The 19032-nt window shown below is 36.0% G+C and overlaps 2 protein-coding genes across 19 annotated transcripts in view; one reads left to right on the top strand and one right to left on the bottom strand.

Moving 5' to 3' along the window:
• The window catches only part of LOC126863629 (calcitonin receptor-like), a 166227-nt gene that overhangs the window by 48475 nt on the left and 98720 nt on the right, over positions 1-19032 (top strand). For 13 of the 16 annotated variants that reach the window (XM_050613985.1, XM_050613980.1, XM_050613986.1 and 10 more), the window contains one exon: positions 4559-4676. The exons of 1 other annotated variant lie outside the window; for it this stretch is intronic. In XM_050613985.1, the coding sequence (XP_050469942.1) occupies positions 4559-4676 (118 nt within the window). Of the gene's footprint in view, positions 1-1980; positions 2050-4558; positions 4677-19032 lie in introns of all 16 variants that reach the window. 2 more of the 16 variants (XM_050613990.1, XM_050613991.1) reach the window with 1 other exon arrangement.
• Positions 5298-18081, bottom strand: LOC126863634 (UDP-glucosyltransferase 2-like). 3 transcript variants are annotated; one of them, XM_050614004.1, is made up of 6 exons: positions 13744-14302; positions 12160-12686; positions 10000-10416; positions 8280-8511; positions 7450-7678; positions 5298-5864 (listed from the first exon to the last, which is right to left on the bottom strand). In XM_050614004.1, exons 2-6 carry the CDS (start codon positions 12553-12555, stop codon positions 5573-5575), a joined length of 1566 nt encoding a protein of 521 aa, XP_050469961.1. In that variant the 5' UTR covers positions 12556-12686; positions 13744-14302; the 3' UTR covers positions 5298-5572. The 3 variants fall into 3 exon arrangements, with proteins under 3 accessions (XP_050469961.1, XP_050469963.1, XP_050469962.1); XM_050614006.1 differs by having other exon boundaries at positions 12160-12682; XM_050614005.1 differs by lacking the exons at positions 12160-12686; positions 13744-14302 and adding an exon at positions 17255-18081.

Here is a 19032-nt window from a genome sequence, read left to right as displayed (position 1 = left end):
TTTTTCGCCATGCAAATCGTTCTATCCTTAAAGATCGTTTCTTCGAAATTGCTATCGTATGTTATTGTCGTTCTCGAACCATCTTCGTTTTTGTGACACGCGATTTAATAAAAATGTCGTGCCGAGGTAAAGCGCAATGAAAATTTGTCAATCTCGTTAAATCCAATCAATCTCTTGCATCGATCGTTTCTATTATAGATCGAACGAAATAAATACTATTTGAGGGTGACAAAGATAAATAAAAAAGGCGTTAAGTCAGTTTCAACGACGCTTTTGCGTTTTAATTACCAAGGTGTTCAGCTGGGAACTTAAGGGATTCGAAATTCCCTTTCAGACGTAGTTTGAGCGGAAAGCGAGTTTCGTTGGTTAAGAATCTTCTTCCATTTCGAGTGAAATGTTCTTTTGTTTGTTAAACACACTAAAGGTTTCTTCCTCCTTGTCCCTTTTGTCTCGTCAAGCAAATAGCATTTCTCTATTCGAATTGAAAGCTGCATTAGAGCATAAAGCTGCATTAAATTACCATTCGCGGCTCGTTACACGATTATGTCGAAATCAATGAAATTAATTACGGTGGAAGTTAGATGAACACGTAGATATATTTCTTTAAAATGGAACGACTGAGGAATATTCTTTCATTTCTTTTTTATAAGTACTCGCTTATTTCGTTTTAATCATTACGATAAGTAATTAGCAGACTGTAAATATTTCTGCAAATTAATATTTTTCTAACACGAAGAAATGGAACCTATGCATTCGTTTCATCCACTTAACTGAACTTCCAAAATTAAACGTTAAAATTGGCAAAGTTGTAAAACGGGGAAATTCCTTCATCTGCAAACGAAATTGTCAATTTCATCGATTCCTATCGAATACGAGATTTTAAACAAACGTCGAAAACTCATCTCTTTGCTAAGTATGCAAACACCTTAAGCTACCTACTTTTGAGGAGCAACAAATTCCAAATGTTCACCAGTTAAATTCCGCCTGTTTGTCGCAGCAGGCAAAATATTCCAGGACCAAGAACGTTATCCTTTTACAAACTGGTCCCGCGAGTCGTCGTTCTTCTTTCCTCTGTACGGAAACTTTCGTGGGGAAAAGTGGTCCCCGATCGAGTGTATCGAAATTGGGATGGAGGCGAAGCAGGAGGCGAGAACTTGCGGAACTTGCTATTCAATTTTCGTGGCCGGGCAAGTTTCGCGAAGCGCTTCGCCCTCTATTTTGCCATGTAAATGAAGAGCGATGCATAGTCCGCAAGTCCTTTGGAACTGCTTTAACAGGATGGCATTCCCCGATGTGTTTCACGCGAAACCGCTGTTATGGGCAGAATCCACGTCTGCGTTAGAAACGCGAAATCGCGCGATATTGTCCGATGAAAAAATAGAGAAACAGAAAATTTCTATAATAAACGACGTACCATAGTAACTTAAATTAGAACTTTAAAAAGAAGATGTACATGCGTTTTTACTTTTCTTTTGTGAATCGTTGTATTTACGAAAAATGCCAAAGCGTAGAAAAATGGATTTCTCTACGTCATTTATCTTTTTTCCTTGTCATTTTTTGTCTAACTTCAACTGGGACGCTTACGCGAATCGCTCTGTATAGTTGTCAGGAAAATTTATTAAATCTAGCAGAAATCAGCAATTCGTCGTTATTGATGGTTCATTCTCGAAACTAATATTTCGCACGGTGGAAGCAAAGATCGTCGAGTTGGTTGAGCGATTATAAAGAAAGAGCGAAACGTGGAAATGATGAAAGATGGTAACAGCCATCAAATTTCGTTCAAAGCGCACATCAAGTACTAACGTTTCTGTTTGCTTTGGAAGGAAATCGAATTCTCGTTAGAAATTCTGAAACTGTGATTTAGGGATCGGGCTGAAGAAAAGATCGATTATGAACGTGGATGTAGAGACCCGGTTCGTGTCCGCTGTTCAGTTCGACAGCGTTCTCTTTTTAATTTTTTCGCTTTGTTTCTTTTTCTAGTTTCAATTCTTTGCACGCGTGCCTTACGTTCACGGGATATTTAAGTGAGCCGCTGTTACGGATTAAACGGTAATTCATTTCTTCGATATTAGTTTTCTTTTGCTTTCCGTGAACTTCGTTAATACTCTTCTCTCTACTTTTTCACTAAACAGAATGACAAGCAACTTCTGTTTTCATTACTAACGCAATGATTAATTTTCTTCTCTTTATTGACCAATGCGGATCAACTGTTACGAATTTACCGTGGCTAATTTCACTTTATTATTAATTATGCTTTCTAACATTTCACGCAGAAATTAACCTTCTTTTACTAATCTTGTTACAATTATTTCTATCTATGCTATGATGAATAGAGGCGAGACTGAGAGTGGCTAATTTTACTTTATTATTAATTATGTTTTCTAACATTTCACGCAGAAATTAACCTTCTTTTACTAATATTGTTACATTTATTTCTATCTATGCCATGATGAATAGAGGCGAGACTGAGAGCGTCTTATTCGCAAGTATCCGAATCATTAAAATGGAAAAGAAACGTGCAACAGAGTGAATCGACGTGGAAAATAACGAATTATGAAGTTGTATGTTTAGCGTAGAATTCTGATGTTTAGTCGCGTTAAACATGATCGATCAATGTCGATAAACACTTTGTTCGTTCTTTGCTTTTCTTTACCACACATCATCGCTCGTTACGAGTTTCATATTTAAAGTTCTTCAATAGACTCGAGGAATGTGTAATCACTGCGCTCGGCTATAAAATTATTGATTTTACTTCACTTCTCGTTTTAATAAGAGGATCAATGTCAACCAAAATTGTATTCGATAAACGGTACGTCGTTCGACAATTTATTTCGTTTTCTCTTCTTCAGAAATATTATCCTCCGATAATTGCAAGTCATTTTAATCAACGAACGAATACGCCTTTCAGAAATTTCAATGTTAAAACATTAAATATCCATTTCTATTAAAATAATATTAAGTTTCGCGATAGATCTATCAAAGAAACGATAAGCAGACGCGATTTCTCTGCGGAATCGAATCTGGTTGCTTTGCAAAACGTAACTTATTGTTTCCTGCTCTGTCGTCAGAATGAACGCAATAACTCGCTTCGCCAATGAACTCGTTACAGCCATGGTATATCGGTTGAAACGATCTCTATTCAGAAATCGTGAAAGCTTCTACGTTGATTGATATTCTATTCCAATTTCACGTTTGAATTATACGAAATTTAATTATCACCGCCGCATCGACATTGTAAAATATGCCCAGACGTTTATCGACATATTTAATCGTGAAATGCCATTGTTGAATATCATCGAATGACAAGTGGGTCGTGATTAGTCGCACGAAATACGTATTATTTTAATTACGTCAGGTTGGGATATCACAATTTCCCAAGAAATTTGCAATTTTTTTTTTATCATCGAGAATTTTCATCGCCTTTTTTATTGTCGACATTGATCGAGCTGCTCGGGAAACGCGCATCGTTAATCTTGGGCTGAAGACACGATTTGCTTGTCCCATCTTGATTAACAGATTCTCCAGGCTTCCGGTAACAATTTTCTCTTTGATTTATAGCGCGCGAACGATGAATTTTTATGCATTTATGAAAAATGTCAAGGCGCAACAATGCACATAATGTGCGTGATTTATCTAAGTTTGAAATTACGTCTTAACAATTCGCTAATGCGTTAAAATGACTAAACTATAAATATAAATAATAACTAGATGAATTTTATTCGAGATAAAAATAAGATATAACAGGTTGAAACAACGTGTCACTTTTAATCATGAATAAAAAATAATTTACGCGAAGGACCTTCCGTATCAAAATCATTCTCAAATAATGTCTTTTCTCTCGAATTAACGCTTTCAACTAACTTTCAACGTTATACTTTAAAGGACAAACGTAGATTATTTTACAACGCAATAAGATTTATTCTCAGAACTGTTCTCGATCATCCTCGAATGATAGCTGTGTATGTTACGCTTGTGCGAGTGAGGAAATTTGTACTTCTGACGCAGTTCACATAACGGAGTTAGAAATTATCTGAGAAATTATCTCGCCAAATGTTTATTTAAACAAACGAAATCAAAGGAGATATTCGTTTGATAGACGGGCAATAAAATAATTTACGGGAAAGTGTATTTGTTTGTCGAAACAACTTCCAAGATAATTACAAATCAAATAGCACGGTACTTTATTTGAAGCATCATCTCTCAAGCATTTCGATCAAATTATATTTACCAATTTGAAATCACGTAAAACTCGATCGCGTCGTAGTTACTTTCACGTGCTTATTTTCTATCTCGTTCGCTTTAACCCTTGCACATGTGTAGCATTAAAGAAAAGTATAATATTCTAAATCTTACATATTATTGTACATATGCATATCACGTAATTATTGAAATTTATTGCCCACGAAAAACTGATAGTATTTACGTGTTTTTACGTACGTGTATCCGACGTCAGAAATACAAGAAGCTCGCGAATCGTTCGCGTGTTCGTTGCACCGTGAAAGAATGAAATTCAACGAAGAAGTAGATTACGAATCATTAAGAAATTGCTTCGTTGTAGATGCCAGTGAATACGACCGTAGGCACTACCCTTTTGGACGAGGAGCTTCGGCGTATTTTGCAGGAAAGGGAGCTGGAATGTTTGCAGTTGCAGGCCATGAATTCCACGCCACCACCAGGTAGGATTCATTCGTGTTTGGTTACTTGGCGATATACATTTCATCCTTGAAACATTCGCCTCTGAGAACTCATTAAGTCAAATTGCGGTACTATCGGATTTTCTGGCGATAAATTAAAAATCACGGGAATAATCCCGATATAAAAACGCAAATTCTTGCACGCGCCGCTCACTGAGAACGCGAATTTCAAGTTGACAAGGTTTATTGAAATTTGTCGCGTGCGGCAACGTAATAAACCCAGGTCAACACTCGAAATGTTATTTTCGTGTTTTCTTTGTTTAAGCGCGGAATATATTTTTAACTTTATCCGACGTGTTCGCGAGTCTACGACATCCGAGCCCTATGCGACGTAAAAGGAAAGCGAACATTCTAAAACAGCGCATATTTTTAGACGATCGCGACATTTTCTCGAGTAATGTAAAGGAGTAAATTTGTGGATATTTTCTTAATCGTTCGTACTCGGGCGATTTTCACGATACGGTTGATCAGCGAATCCAGTACACTTTAAGGTGAAATTTTTTGAAATCAAAAATTTTCCTTTCTCCTCGCCATTTAAAAAGAATTACAATTAAAAATATCCGTATCATTTGGGGGGGGGGGCAAAATATAAATCAAAAACAATCCAAGCTAACGCGTCTAATTATTAATTAATGATATAGTGCAAGTAGAAATAATATAATTATTACGGTAAAATATATATATGTACATATTTATATATATCTGAACGATATTTTAATATTTTACAAAAATTACACAGATGTATAACGGAGATACCTGTTATGGAAGATCTCTTGAGAAAGGCAAATCGAATGGAATGTAGAAAATAGTTACAGTATAAACGACGCGTAAGAAGATTCACACATTCACACCTACACACACTCACGCGTTAAGGCAATTTATTTCTTCTTTTTCGACTCAGAAGTTTGCTTTTCTATACAAGGTTTACATCCAAATATACAGTTCTTCAGTTTCTTAACCAGAAGAACGGTGACATAGAGAACAACCAGCAGACAGACGAGTAGGAAACCGTAAACGTCGATCAAATTCTGTTGCCACCAGTTAAGATGGATAGCCGGTGATTGCAGAGCGAATCCGTTTCTAGCAACGTACTCGACCCAATAGACAGCGGTGTCTATGGCGCTCATGGGTCTGTCTTTGAATATCTTCGATACTGTTTGCATGCTCGATCTGAAAATTCGTAAATCGAAGGTATTAGAAGAAAATGACGTAGAGAAACGTGATATTTTTGGCGGAGAACAGCGGCGAAAGAGAGAGAACCGTAAGGTGGACGTTGCTGGAAAAGTTCGCTGCGAATGTTGGGAAAAATTTAAGGGAGATATACCCTGTGACACTAAATTTATAAATTCGTGGTAGGAATAGAAGCGAGAAGATTCTACGCTGTATATGGCTGGAAGTAAGACAAAGATGAGGAACGTGGAAATTACTTTGGAGGCTTCGTTTTTATCACATCAATTTCGAAGATTTAATTGTTGTTAGCATCGATGTAATTTTCGAGAATTTCATTTCTCGACGCGACATATTTCTACAAAGTAATGCCGTAAAAATGAATGTTTCTCTATATTTTCCAATTTCACTTCCGAGTGGTTCAAACGATAAAATTACGCTAACAAGGGATAATTGTGATAAGGAAAGAAACTGTAAAATTGTAATAGTTGAAGATGATAAGACGAGGAACGATGGATAAAACGAAATGGCACGGCGAGCCATAAATTGGCAACGATGAGAGGTAATTATTGCAAAGGAAGGAACTACAAAATAGACAGTAAAAAGGGGGTAGTTACGGCAAGAGGAGGAAAGGTAGAAGCAAATGGCGAGCATAGAACTGCAATAGCGAGGCACAGTTACGGGGAACAAATTTTTAAGAGTTAGGAGAAGATGATAATAAAAGGCTACGAACGACGAAGAAGTAGACGAAAAATGGTGAACGCAAAGTAGGAAGATATGTAAGAAAGAGGTGTTGCATAGTGAAAAATATGGAAATGGAAAGGATGGAAGGAAAGGGCGAGAAACGTATAGCAAGTTAGGTGGCAATAAATAAGAAGCTGAGAAATTAGGATATGTGCGTGTAGTTATGTAAATTTAAAGTTTGAACAGCTGTGAATTTGTGAATCTCGCGTCTTCTAACTTGGGAAAATCTTTGGAACCGATGTTTGCGTATGTGAAGTTTCGAAATTGAGAAAGTTCAGCGTGAAGTTCGGTAACTGCTGGAATCTTCAAAAATAAATTCTGCAGTCGTGCAAATAGCTAAGAACAAAAGTATTAGACGTGTATACAAAAATAGTGAGATACCAGAGAACGATATAACGAAATTACAGTAAGGTTGTTCGATTAATTGAGATTTAAGAAACTCATGTTAAAATCCATTAAGGTCGATCAAATGTTATTAGAAGTATAAGATAAATCAAAAAACAGTGTCATGAAATTAGTAAGAAGATTTCAATCCTTTCTATCGTACACGTTTCACCTTCAGATTTATAGATCTCATTTTTTAGTGCGTATTGTCCAACGTTAGATATATTAAAATACTTAACTCTTTATACGATTGAAATTAAAGAAATCCTTATTTGAAAAATCGATAAAAAATAATCAAACGTTATTAGAAATACGCAGAAGAATATGGAAATAAATTTACAACTTTTCTTCGGTATACGGTCATTTTGTGTTTAAACTTGTTAACGTCGTTCTCTAATCACGTTGCACGTTACGAGTATAGTAAACATTCGATATTACTGATAAAAGCACGCGTACTTACCTATACGTTTCATCGTGCAAGATCGTATCAATCGCACTGTAAAGGTTCTCCTCTGTGATATTCTCCACAGAGCCAAGGTTCACGGCAATATTTTTATTAGCTGCGTTTCTCATATTCGTGATCTGATCACCGAACAGAGGAATTCCAATCATGGGGATGCCAAAGTAGATCGCTTCTAGCGTACCCATTAGACCTCCGTGCGTTATGAACGCCTTTACGTTTTTGTGCTCTGAAATTGAAGAAAACGAGATGTTATTCTCTTCTCGTCTAATTATCGTATATACGGCAATTTCCAAAATCGAGAAATATATGCGCGATCTTTAAAATGATTACACGCGACGATTTTGGTGGTAATAAAATATGGCGATCTTTTCGATGCTTTTTCGAAAACATCGTCCACGAGATTGATGACTATCAACTCCTTCGCGATGACACCATCGATAGGTGATCAGGTTCGATCCAAATATCTATTTTTATATGACAAAATAAAATTAGCCGCGTAACTACAGCAGGAAATTTTATATTCGAAGTATTTTAATTAAATTTACGATATCGCTGAATTTGATCAAAATTTTTATTTCCATACGATATAATAATCGAGCGTTTTTGGCACGCGAGTCGATGCAATTTTCGTTAATAAGGAAAATACGCAACGCGAATACACGAACATAAAAATCATTCCATGTCATAGACGACATACATATGTACATATGTATCTTACTATTTAACAGATGTTTATTTAATATTTGCTAGCGTATATACGATCATTATACTAAAAGAATTAAAAATATACTAAAGGAATAAAAAATTCAATTTATTAAATTACTCACTGAATACAGTCGTTTGAGGGAACCAGGATTGTATCATCACGTTCTTTGGCAATCCAGGTAACAGGTCCTTCTTTTGCGCCACCTTCATGAGCACTCGAACAGGTGCGATTCTCTCGAAAACTTTGTAGAAAGTTTCGAGAAGAGGTTTAGGGAACGTCTCGATCCTCACCATCGATCCAAACGTGAAGAATATGCAACCGTGTGTACTTTCGTCTAGCCATTTCTTCAGCTCCTGTTGGTTCAAGATAAATGTATGAAGATGTACCTTCTTTTGGCGCGGATTGCGAGGAATTTTTCACTTTTTCACAGGCTCATAAAAGTATTCGAACATCCGTGGACGTCTTTCATGAATATACTATGCGTGCCATTCGAAACGTTTCGATTGTCACTATGAGATCATGGCACTATGAGACTATTATGATTATATTGGTAGAATTGGCGAAACCAATCTGGAAATACGTATAAAAATTACAGTATGAGTATATGGTGCTCCACAGAAATCACAAAAGTGGATTTGCATTTCAAATATCTGTTATATTAATGAACTTCGATATTCAGAGTTGCCATACTAATTTGAAGCTTTTTATAAGCTTAAGATTCGGACGTATACGAATTTTTTATTGATTACATGTTTGCAATAAATATCTTGCACTTTCTATATACATTTTCGTGTTGGTTTCAAATTTTATCGATATAATCGTGACGCTCGTGTTTCGTTACAGTGCCAATGAAATTCCAAGATATCTTTCATACCGTAGAATATGCACATAAAACTTTTCCATGGTAATCGTTTGTCAGGGTACATACGAGTCGTCATATTGAAATAATTTGATCTCATTAAGAAAAGAAAAATTAGTAGCCAATTGGTGATGAATTAAAGAGTAATTAAGCATCGTGAACGAAGAAATAATAATTCTTGTGTAGCGAATTGATTACTAGTTGCGTGCCTACCGGACACGAAGTCTTTTTTAGAACTTCGAATGCATTATGGTAATTACACGTTGCATCATAATCTTGGCCAATCATCTTAATAGTACCTCGAGATTATTACACTTTGGACAAGGTACTTTGTCGTTGTACTTTAATTTCTCTGTTTTTCTCTTCCGTGTCTGGTGAAAAGCTTCGGTCGAATACATTTTACGAAAGATTATAGCTACAAAGTTTTTAAATTTGGTGTATCTTTAATCTCTTGGATTGTAATCTTCGGTACTCGCTCGATAATATCGAGAGCAGTTGACACGATTTTCTATTTTCCCAAATTCCATGTCTCTGGCAAATATATCTAGGAGTACATTACATCTTTTTTCAATATAACACATAAAATAATAATTATTTTATATATAAACACTCCGCCACACTAATCCCATCCACTGGTTAAGTCAAACGTTGAAAATATATTTCGATAAAGATAAAAATCGGGGAAAGTAAATTCAGTATGTAAATGTAAAAATACTTTTTGCATCCTCAAGAATCTATTTTTTCTACAATATTTTCAATACCTTTACCGCACTATACGAATATCTGTTAAATCAACTATTCGAAATATTTTCAAGAAAAATAAATGTTCGTGAGGTAGGAAATTCAGGATGGGATTTCGTTTGCATCACCAACGATCCAATTCTTTTTTTTTAAATATTCCTTAAAGTGCTTTCAACCTTTTCTGTTTATGGTCAGAGTAAAAAGAAAACATAAAGAGAAAAAGAAGCCATGTTTCACTCACCGGTGTCAACGGATCCGAATTTTCATTAATGTGTAGTCCACCGACCTCGATGACCCCAGTAGTCATCGGCCTGACTCCGTTTATGCTATGATGCGAATTGACCAAGATAGCCGCTATATCTTGATAAAGTTCCGGGATGCCAGCGTCTATATTAAAGAACTTTTTCACATAAACACCCTGCTCGTCCAGATAGTAGTTCATCTGCCATGATATTAGGTTTGTTAGGAAGGTATTATGTAGCCTCTCCCAAAAAGTCATTCGCTGGCCGAACGACGAGAATAGGCCAGGCATAAAGGAGGGATTATTCGGATTTCCTGTCAAGGTGCTGAGCCATTCGTGAAAAGCCGAGGTGACTATACCAATCACGGGTTTGTTTAGGTGACGGCCGAACGCCAAGTAACATGGTGCGGCGAACAGCTGGAAGAAATATACAGAATCGTTTCAGTCTTCTAGTTCTGGGATGAACGAGTATATAAAATCGTTTCAGTTTTTCAATTGTCGAATAATTAGTTACACAAGCATTGACATAACATAACTTAAACATAAACCTTCGCTTGTAAATATAAACGATACAGTTGAAATGAAACGATATAGTTGAAAATCGGTTTTTTATTCTACGCTTTTGACTTATCTTTGTACGTAGAATAATCTGCCGTCGACTAATTAGTACTATCCAGTCCTGGTATACGTTCGAGTATACTTGATAAATTTTCAAACTCGATTTTACTCGAAAACTAAACCTTAAATGACAAAATTTTATCCCATATTTTGTTTTTATCTTTTCACGAGGAAATCACCTTGTGCACGCTTGTACGTGTTATTCAGCCACGCTCTGTATGTGTAAAAAAGAGTTGTTCTGAATGTTGACTTTGACAATATATCTCAACACCGTTGAAATCAACGAGGTCGTTCGTTTTGTAAACATTTAGCGTTTCGAGAAACCATATACACTGTTGTTTTAAAACTGCTTGTATAGTCGCTCGGCTGTGACAAAATGTATTATTCCGTTCGATGAACGTCTGACTCGCGAACGATTTACATCGGAGATCGAACGATCGGTCGGCTTTCGTTGAGGACCGAAGATGATCCGCTAATGGAAAAACGGCTGGATTGTTTTTGGAACTTGACGGCGTGGAAAGTCGTTCGATGTTACTTTGTGGAAATTTGCTTAGCCATATTGAATAGTTTGGAAACGAATCGATGATTCGAATAGGTTTTGCGAAAGTGTCGCTTCGCGAGAGTATTTTCCAGTTATTTCATTCGATAGTCTGTCCGTTTTTTACAGGTCTATTTTCAAATTATCGTCTAACTTTAACGATAACTATGATTGAAAGGATGATAATCGACGCGAAAAATTGAGAAAAACGATGATGGTACTGTAAGAAGGTTACTCAATATTAGAAGAAAAGAAACAATTTTATTCAGTCGTGTACCTGTAAACAGTAACGAAGATTTGTTATCATAACGAGGATAAAGCGATTGTTAATCTTTTATTAAAAAGAAGCGCAAGATTATGATAGATAGCAGTGTGATAATTCTCTTAGCGTTGTTTCACCAATATTACATATGTCATTTTATAGATAAACGAATGTCACTATAGGAGATAACATGATTCTGTAGGTAAATGATACGCTGTATATGTTAGACGTTTAGAAATGCAAGTAACGTTTACGCTTGAAGATGCTAAACTTAAATGACGTTATATTACGCGTGAAATTAATTATCACGCTGTTGGCGAAACGACGATTTATAAACACTACGAGGAACTAGAATAAGACGTCAGTGTCACGTGTTTGTTCCTTCAACCGTTTTTACTTATGATATTCTACTACAAAACATTTTAATTGATCTGGATTATATACTATGTTGTTATAAATGGCAATACTGCCTACGCTAAACAAGATGATAAGTGAAAACTACTTTGTCACGTAATAATATTATATTTCTGACTCGCGTACGCGTTAAGCGAATAGAAATAAGAGAAACATGTAATTAAAAAAAAAAAAAAAAAAAACGCAGATACAAGAAAAATGAACAAAAATAACATTTCAATTCCTCGCAGTTTTCACTCAAACTTTCCGCTATAATTTAAGAAATAAAATTATCGATGAGATGAACTATTTCAAAAATAAAATATCATCGTTATTATCTAAAACACACCTCTGTTATGACAAGGTCGTACCGATCCTTAGACCTCTTTAGAATGTCTTGCAATTCCTTATGTGCCAATAATTCGCAAACCGAATTTCCTGCCACTTTTACTAGGTTCTTTACATTCATGCGTCCAAAGCGTGTTATATTTTCATTGTGCATGCTATTTACCACCGCCGGTAAGGATCCTTCCAATGAAATTTGGTTATAATTCGGCGGTGGATTCTTCATAGGGAAATGAGTAACAACGTCCACTTGATGGCCCCGTTCCGCTAGGCTCGTCATCAGTCGTTCCGCCATCACCCAATGACTTTTTCCATTGAGCGGAAACATGCCGAGAATTCGTAGGCCACTGCACCAACCACACGCGAGTATCGTCAAAAATATCGGTATTAAGAGTCTCATCGTGACGACAAACGAGTTTACACGTTTCTTCCTTTCAGATTTTCAATTTCTCTTCTTTGTTCATCACCCAATGACTCGATGAAGTTCTTCGAGTATTCTTCGTTCTCCAACCACTGATATCTTTGGACTATCTTGAAATTGTTTCGAAATTATGATACAGAGATTCTAGAACACGTTTGATTTAACATCGAACATTTATTTATTTTATTATGAGTTTTTCATTTGAGACGTAAATATATCGAACGACGAAGCTATTTCTCGAGAGAGCGGCAGAAGTATTTCTTGCTCCGCGATTCACTCGATGTTGAATGACAGAGCTCGAGTGTCGCTACGCACTAATACGCAGTGTAATAATCGCATATACTATGACGAGAGATTACGTAGACGAATAATGGAATTACGGTTGTTCAATGGCCACGAGATAACACGTGACTTTGCCAGAATGACGAATATTAAGAGGAAGATTTTCTTTAGGTTGCTTTGCGATTAGATAGCATCTTAACAGACGGATGATGAAATAGTTCGAGAATTTGGTTACTCGTTGCAATGTGCCTACTCACGTCCGTGTATTTATGTACTTCTACATGTATGTATTTCAAGTTTCCGGTCAGAAGAGCGCAGCCAGTCAGAACAGAGAACAAGTTAATCACTTTACTATACATACACGTAAAATAGCTACACGCGATGATTAAGAATGGGAATAGTTGGTATCTGTAGCCAATTCGCATCGAATATTTGCGAATGATAAACATTATTGTATGAACGCGTGTAAATAAAAAGAAAAAAAAATGTTGCCCTCAGATATTGATCTTATTTACTATTCTTTTCACGTTTTGATAAGAACTACTGTGAATAGATATGTATTAATATTTATCAAGAATATTCATCAAGAAGATTTATTATTCACTAAGAGGCTCGTTACGTTATTAACGCTAATAGAGTTAATTTTCGGAGTTTAATAGCCACATGTATATAAATTATTCTTCTGACGATAACAAAACATAATTACGAGTCTTCTGTAACCTTTAATGAGTTTCTTCCAGATAAAGTTAACGACTCGAATCGTCACTGAAACTCGAAGTCGTATGATTACGATAAAATTACTTTTCCTTTTCGATCTTACAATCGCTTACAAATAAATAATACATGATAAAGTAATAAATAAATTAATAAAATAACCAAGCTAACCTTCTGCGGTCCACGATCATTTATCAAACGAATTTACTCATTGACAAACACCAGATTTTTAACGTTGTTCGATCACGTTTATCGTTGCTCAAGTAAAAGACTACAAATTGTCGCGAAGGAAACACTCTCACTGCTGTATCCGCGAAAGACAGCGGCGAACTGATGTACGAATTTGTTTCGCAAACGACACGAGATCGTGAAATCTATTTATGAAGAAGCGGCAGAAGTGATCAAAAAAGCAGATGTGGCTACGATAGTTACGAGGTGTATATGTGTTGTTCGTGATAATTGTAGCGCTGTTGGCTGTAGATGTCGCTAATAGGGTGTAGTACTGTTGTTTTTCTTCCATTTTTGACGCGTAGAAGAAAGATCAGATTCCGGGTCGCCGGGATTCGAACTCGGGTTCCGAACGTTCGTAACTTAAGGCGCTAACCACTGCGCTGCCGTTGTCCAATAGTATTATAGTTAGCGTCGAGTGACGGTATTTGTTGTCGATTGCCGCCACAGTTAGTTGTTTCGGATTGAAACGTTTTAAAACTCTACATAACGCTAAGCAAGCTTATGGTTGCATAAGAACGCAATTTCTGTCGGAATCGGAGAATTTAAAGAAGTAAGATTTTGCATAAAAGAATTTTCTAAAATCGTTAAAAATATTTTTGGCCACGCTAATATTTGCATCAGTACTTTAACAATACGCTTAGCTTGTACTTTCTGCCATGTCATGTGTAAGATAACTTAACACGAAATGCGAGATATTGTACAGTACCGCGCAGATAATATTTGAATTCGGTTGGAAATACGTATTTATGTAACTATCGAACATACTGTTCTAGAACAGATGGAATTCGCCAGAAATAATAATCTGTCAGAAACTGGCTTCTTCGGTGTTTCTAAGTCTCTACACTGGTTCTCTACGAATATTCTCTACAGAATGTTCGACATATGCGATAGAAACTTTAAACGAAAAAGTTGTGAAACGATTAGACGAAGTAGCTTTGTAGAATTATAAATAAAGTATTTCCTTGACCATTGCTTTGCAATTGTTTTTCACAAAGATAGTTTCACAGATAAATCATAAACAGTCTAGGGGCGCTAATTGGAACAGTTTGAAGTATCAATCAATAGAGAGAACGTTCTTTTCATATTACGCGAGAGATTCTACTATTTAGTACGGTTGGTAGTTCTCGATGTCGAAAGGTACTTGAAAAAGTTATATGCCATGTTTGATAAGATATTTCATAGATCATGTGCCGCTTCGATTCTGCCACGTTGATCCGATGCACTCTATATATTTATTTTCATATAGTTGCTATGCACACGATTGCAGTCGTCTCTCGTTCGAATTGTCATGTTTTGTTTGGTCGTGAAAGCGTTCCACTTTCACGTTTTATCGCGATGAATCTTTCCTCTTCGTCAAATCTTCCTGTCGTTTCTAACGTTCTTCGTATCGCGTTATCGGTGTATGTTGTTTAACATCAGGGTAATACAAATGCGCCTGAGTTATCGATGTTATTGATAGATCCTACTCTATGTCGTACTATCGACAGGTTGTTATCTCTGCACGACGTATCTTCCAAGATGCAATCTGTCAATTACAGATTTTTTTCATTGAAAGATAACTTACGAACATATAAACTATCTGATATTTGTCGCTACAGTTAATTATGTAAATACTTATAAGATAAGTAATTCTCTTTTATCGCTTTGTCGTAATCGAACCTACGTTAATCTCTTATCGGTGCTGCTTATCTGAACTATTATTGATTCATGATATAAATTTACGATAATTAATTAACTGCCAGTCGTCATACTGTGTCATAATTACAGATCAATGCACTCACGAATGATGGTCGATTTCTATAGAAAACGTCTCATTTAGAAGAATATACAGGGCTTTCGAAAAACAAGGTAATTAATGGATTTATCGCGACCAAGAATTGACCAAGAAAAGTAAAAAAAGAAAAGAAAAAGCGTAATCGATATAGATCTTAAGAGCAATCGTTTCGATGTGAAATCAATTTTGATTATTTATTAACGTAAACGTTGGATGTTACATTTAACTGAAATTTTGCTATTTTCCAGTTGTATCAACGTAAACGTGAAACAACGAATGAAATATTCGTGTTGTCGATTATAGTGGTTCGGATAATGGTAATGCATGTTGAATAACGATCAGCTGGTTTTGCGATCTAAAACGCAGTTAATCAATTTCACGGCCGAATTATAATCGAATTGAGTATGTACCTGGAATCATCAAACTTCATTGGCATTAACACGTTTTCAAACGTTCGCGTGATAATTATGTTAACTAAACATTATACATTGCAAATTAATTCAATTCTGATATATTGGACATGACACCGATACGTGAGAGGTAAATTTGCGAAGATACACAAATATCCATAAATCGTCGTTTTAATAATTCATTACGTATTTCTCATTTCAATGGCTGGATATTTGTTTCTTGGAAAAATAACGATAGTTGGGAAATCTGGTTGAAAAGATAATATTGACTCTCGTGTATAAAGTTCTGATAAGAGCATAGAGAAAAAATTTTATCGCAGAGGCAAGGAAGACCAAAAATTTCGGGGAAAGTTACGACTATTAATTTATTTCATTCTCCTACGACATACGAACCGAATTAAATAATTGAAACGATTTGTAATTGCGCGTGTCGTAATTTGCTTTACGTAAAACTTCCTCATTGTACTCTCTCGAGTGATAATAAATTAGATCGTCTTTGAAGTTACTTCCTTTGAATAATGTGACGAATTAAAGTGTATTAAGAATTTCATGATATCATGAGAATCTTTTCGTAATCTGTTAATTAAAGGGGAAGTAAAGTATGCCGTTGAACGTTTATAGATAAAGAAGTATAAGATTAGCGTATGATAAGCGACATTTTTAATAGTGTCATGATCTGTTTAATTTTATCAATTTTATCAATGAATGAATATTATTGTAGAAGATAATACTATTTTGTAAATAAATGTATACTATTTTAGAAGACAATTGAAATTGCAAGGTGTATTTTTCAAGGTGTTAAAATTAAGTCATGTTATATTATATCCGACACTGTTGTTTATTGCGATAATCATGAAACAACCGACCATTCATGAACGCTAGAACGGACTAGAACGAGACTAAATTGCACAGAATAAGATAATAATCGAGAACCACTTTTTTGCGACTTACCGCCAATTTACTGCCAATTTTCATGCTGCTATTTCTATCTCGGGTATTGAGAAAGACAAAATAAAAAGTTTCTATTTTCTTACGGATAGAAGTTCGATAAAAATAATATAAAAAAAAGAAAAGAATGGGCGAATCAAATAAATAGAAGCGGATAAATAAATAGAAAAGAATAAAATAAATAAAATCTGTATTCCTGCAATTTCGAGTCAAATTCGTTTCTTTTCAATTCTTTTCGATATTCGATACTATTCAACAAACATACCGAAAGACGAAAGATCGTGTCTCAAAATAAAATGTTATAATTGTTAGAACGTACCTCTGTTATGACGATATCGTAGTGGTCCTTGGGCTTCTTTATAACGTTTTGCAGCTGTTCATGTTCGAATAACTTGCAAAGATCTTTTCCTGCTACGTCCGTAATAAATTTCACATCGATGTTTCTTATGCGCGTTACGTTGATCGCGTGCACGTTATTTACCGGTGACTGTATTGTTCCTTGCACAGAAATTTGCTTGTAATTCGGTGGTGGATTCTTCATAGGGAAATGAGTAACAACGTCCACTTGATGGCCCCGTTCCGCAAGGCTGGTCATCAGTCGTTCCGCCATCATCCAATGACTTTTTCCATTGAGCGGAAACAAGCCGAGAATTCGTAGGCCACTGCACCAACCACACGCGAATATCGTCAAAAATATCGGTAGTAAGAGTCTCATCGTGACGACAAACGAGTTTACACGTTTCTTCCTTTCAGATTTTCAATTTTTCTTCTTCGTTCACCACCCAGTGGCTCGATGAAATTCTTCGAGTATTCTTCGTCCTCCAACCACTGATATCTTTGGACTATCTTGAAATTGTTTCGAAATTATGATACAGAGATTCTAGAACACGTTTGACTTAACATCGAACATTTATTTATTTTATTATAAGTTTTTCACTTGAGACGAAAATATATCGAAGTTTGAGGACGAAGCACTTTTTCGAGAGAGCGGCAGAGTCATTTCTTACTCTGCGACTGACTAAATGATGAATGGTATTGTACGATATCTGGTATACTGGTATACTGGTATCACTCATATAGTATATCGCTCGCGCGTTGCTCTCTGATCTTGTACATGTGCATACAACGGAGCGATGACACTTTCAGTGTTAGTAAGATAATATGTAACTGTTCCAGAATGTTAACAGCTTTTCGAGTTTCACTTAGGACGAGATGAACGACGCAAGATCGAGGATGACTCGCGGATTTGATTATTCTTGCACGAATTGCTTATTCACGTTCGTGTATGTATTTTTGTAAATAGGTGTTGCGAGTTACCGCGTGTGCTGTTCAGAACCGAGCACGGGTTAATTACTTTGCGTAAGCGTAATTACAACACACGTTGTTCTAGCGAAGTTATTAAAAAACATGCGAATGGTCGGTGCTTACCTTGCGTTATATCAAGCGTTTTTGAGTGATAAGTATTATCTTACTGATAGGTCGAAAGTTGGAATTATTGTTCAGATAATGATATGGAACTTCAATTTCGAAATATAATATCGAACGTATGTTGCGTGTGAACACGCGTTAACACAGCCAAAGGATAATTATTATGATTCTATCTTGTCTATAGACAAACAGATGGACGATTATGTTGAAATCAGCTGTTACGTCTAAGTTTCATGTCTCAGTTTCGCGTTTCACGTTGCATGTTCCTAACGATTCCGACAAAACCAACAAATCCGAGACCTGTCACTTTCGCATACACGATAGTGCCACTGTTAATCAACAACAGGAACAAAGCAATCTTCGAAATCCGTACGCAAGAATCATTCATCCATTTGCCCATTCATGGACCGAAAATTTATTCGTTCTTTCTCTTCATTTTCAGTTTTTTGTTCCGGATATTCGCCATTGTGTTCCAGTCTCATGTATATAGCCTCGATATTCCTGCCCGATCGACCAAGACTTTCCCTTGAAAATAGCACATTGTCATTCGAACGTACCCCGTTTCACGGATCAGCCTTCTCGAGACTTTTTTCCGGTTGATTCGCGAGCAACGACGTTTCCCAAGACCAACGTCATTTCCGAACCATCTGTTTGTCGATCGATGGATTC

The sequence above is a fragment of the Bombus huntii genome, chromosome 3 (assembly GCF_024542735.1).
Source record: "Bombus huntii isolate Logan2020A chromosome 3, iyBomHunt1.1, whole genome shotgun sequence".
NCBI lineage: Eukaryota > Metazoa > Arthropoda > Insecta > Hymenoptera > Apidae > Bombus > Bombus huntii.
Note: the sequence above shows the minus strand (reverse complement) of the source record. Positions and strands in the feature narration are given on the sequence as shown.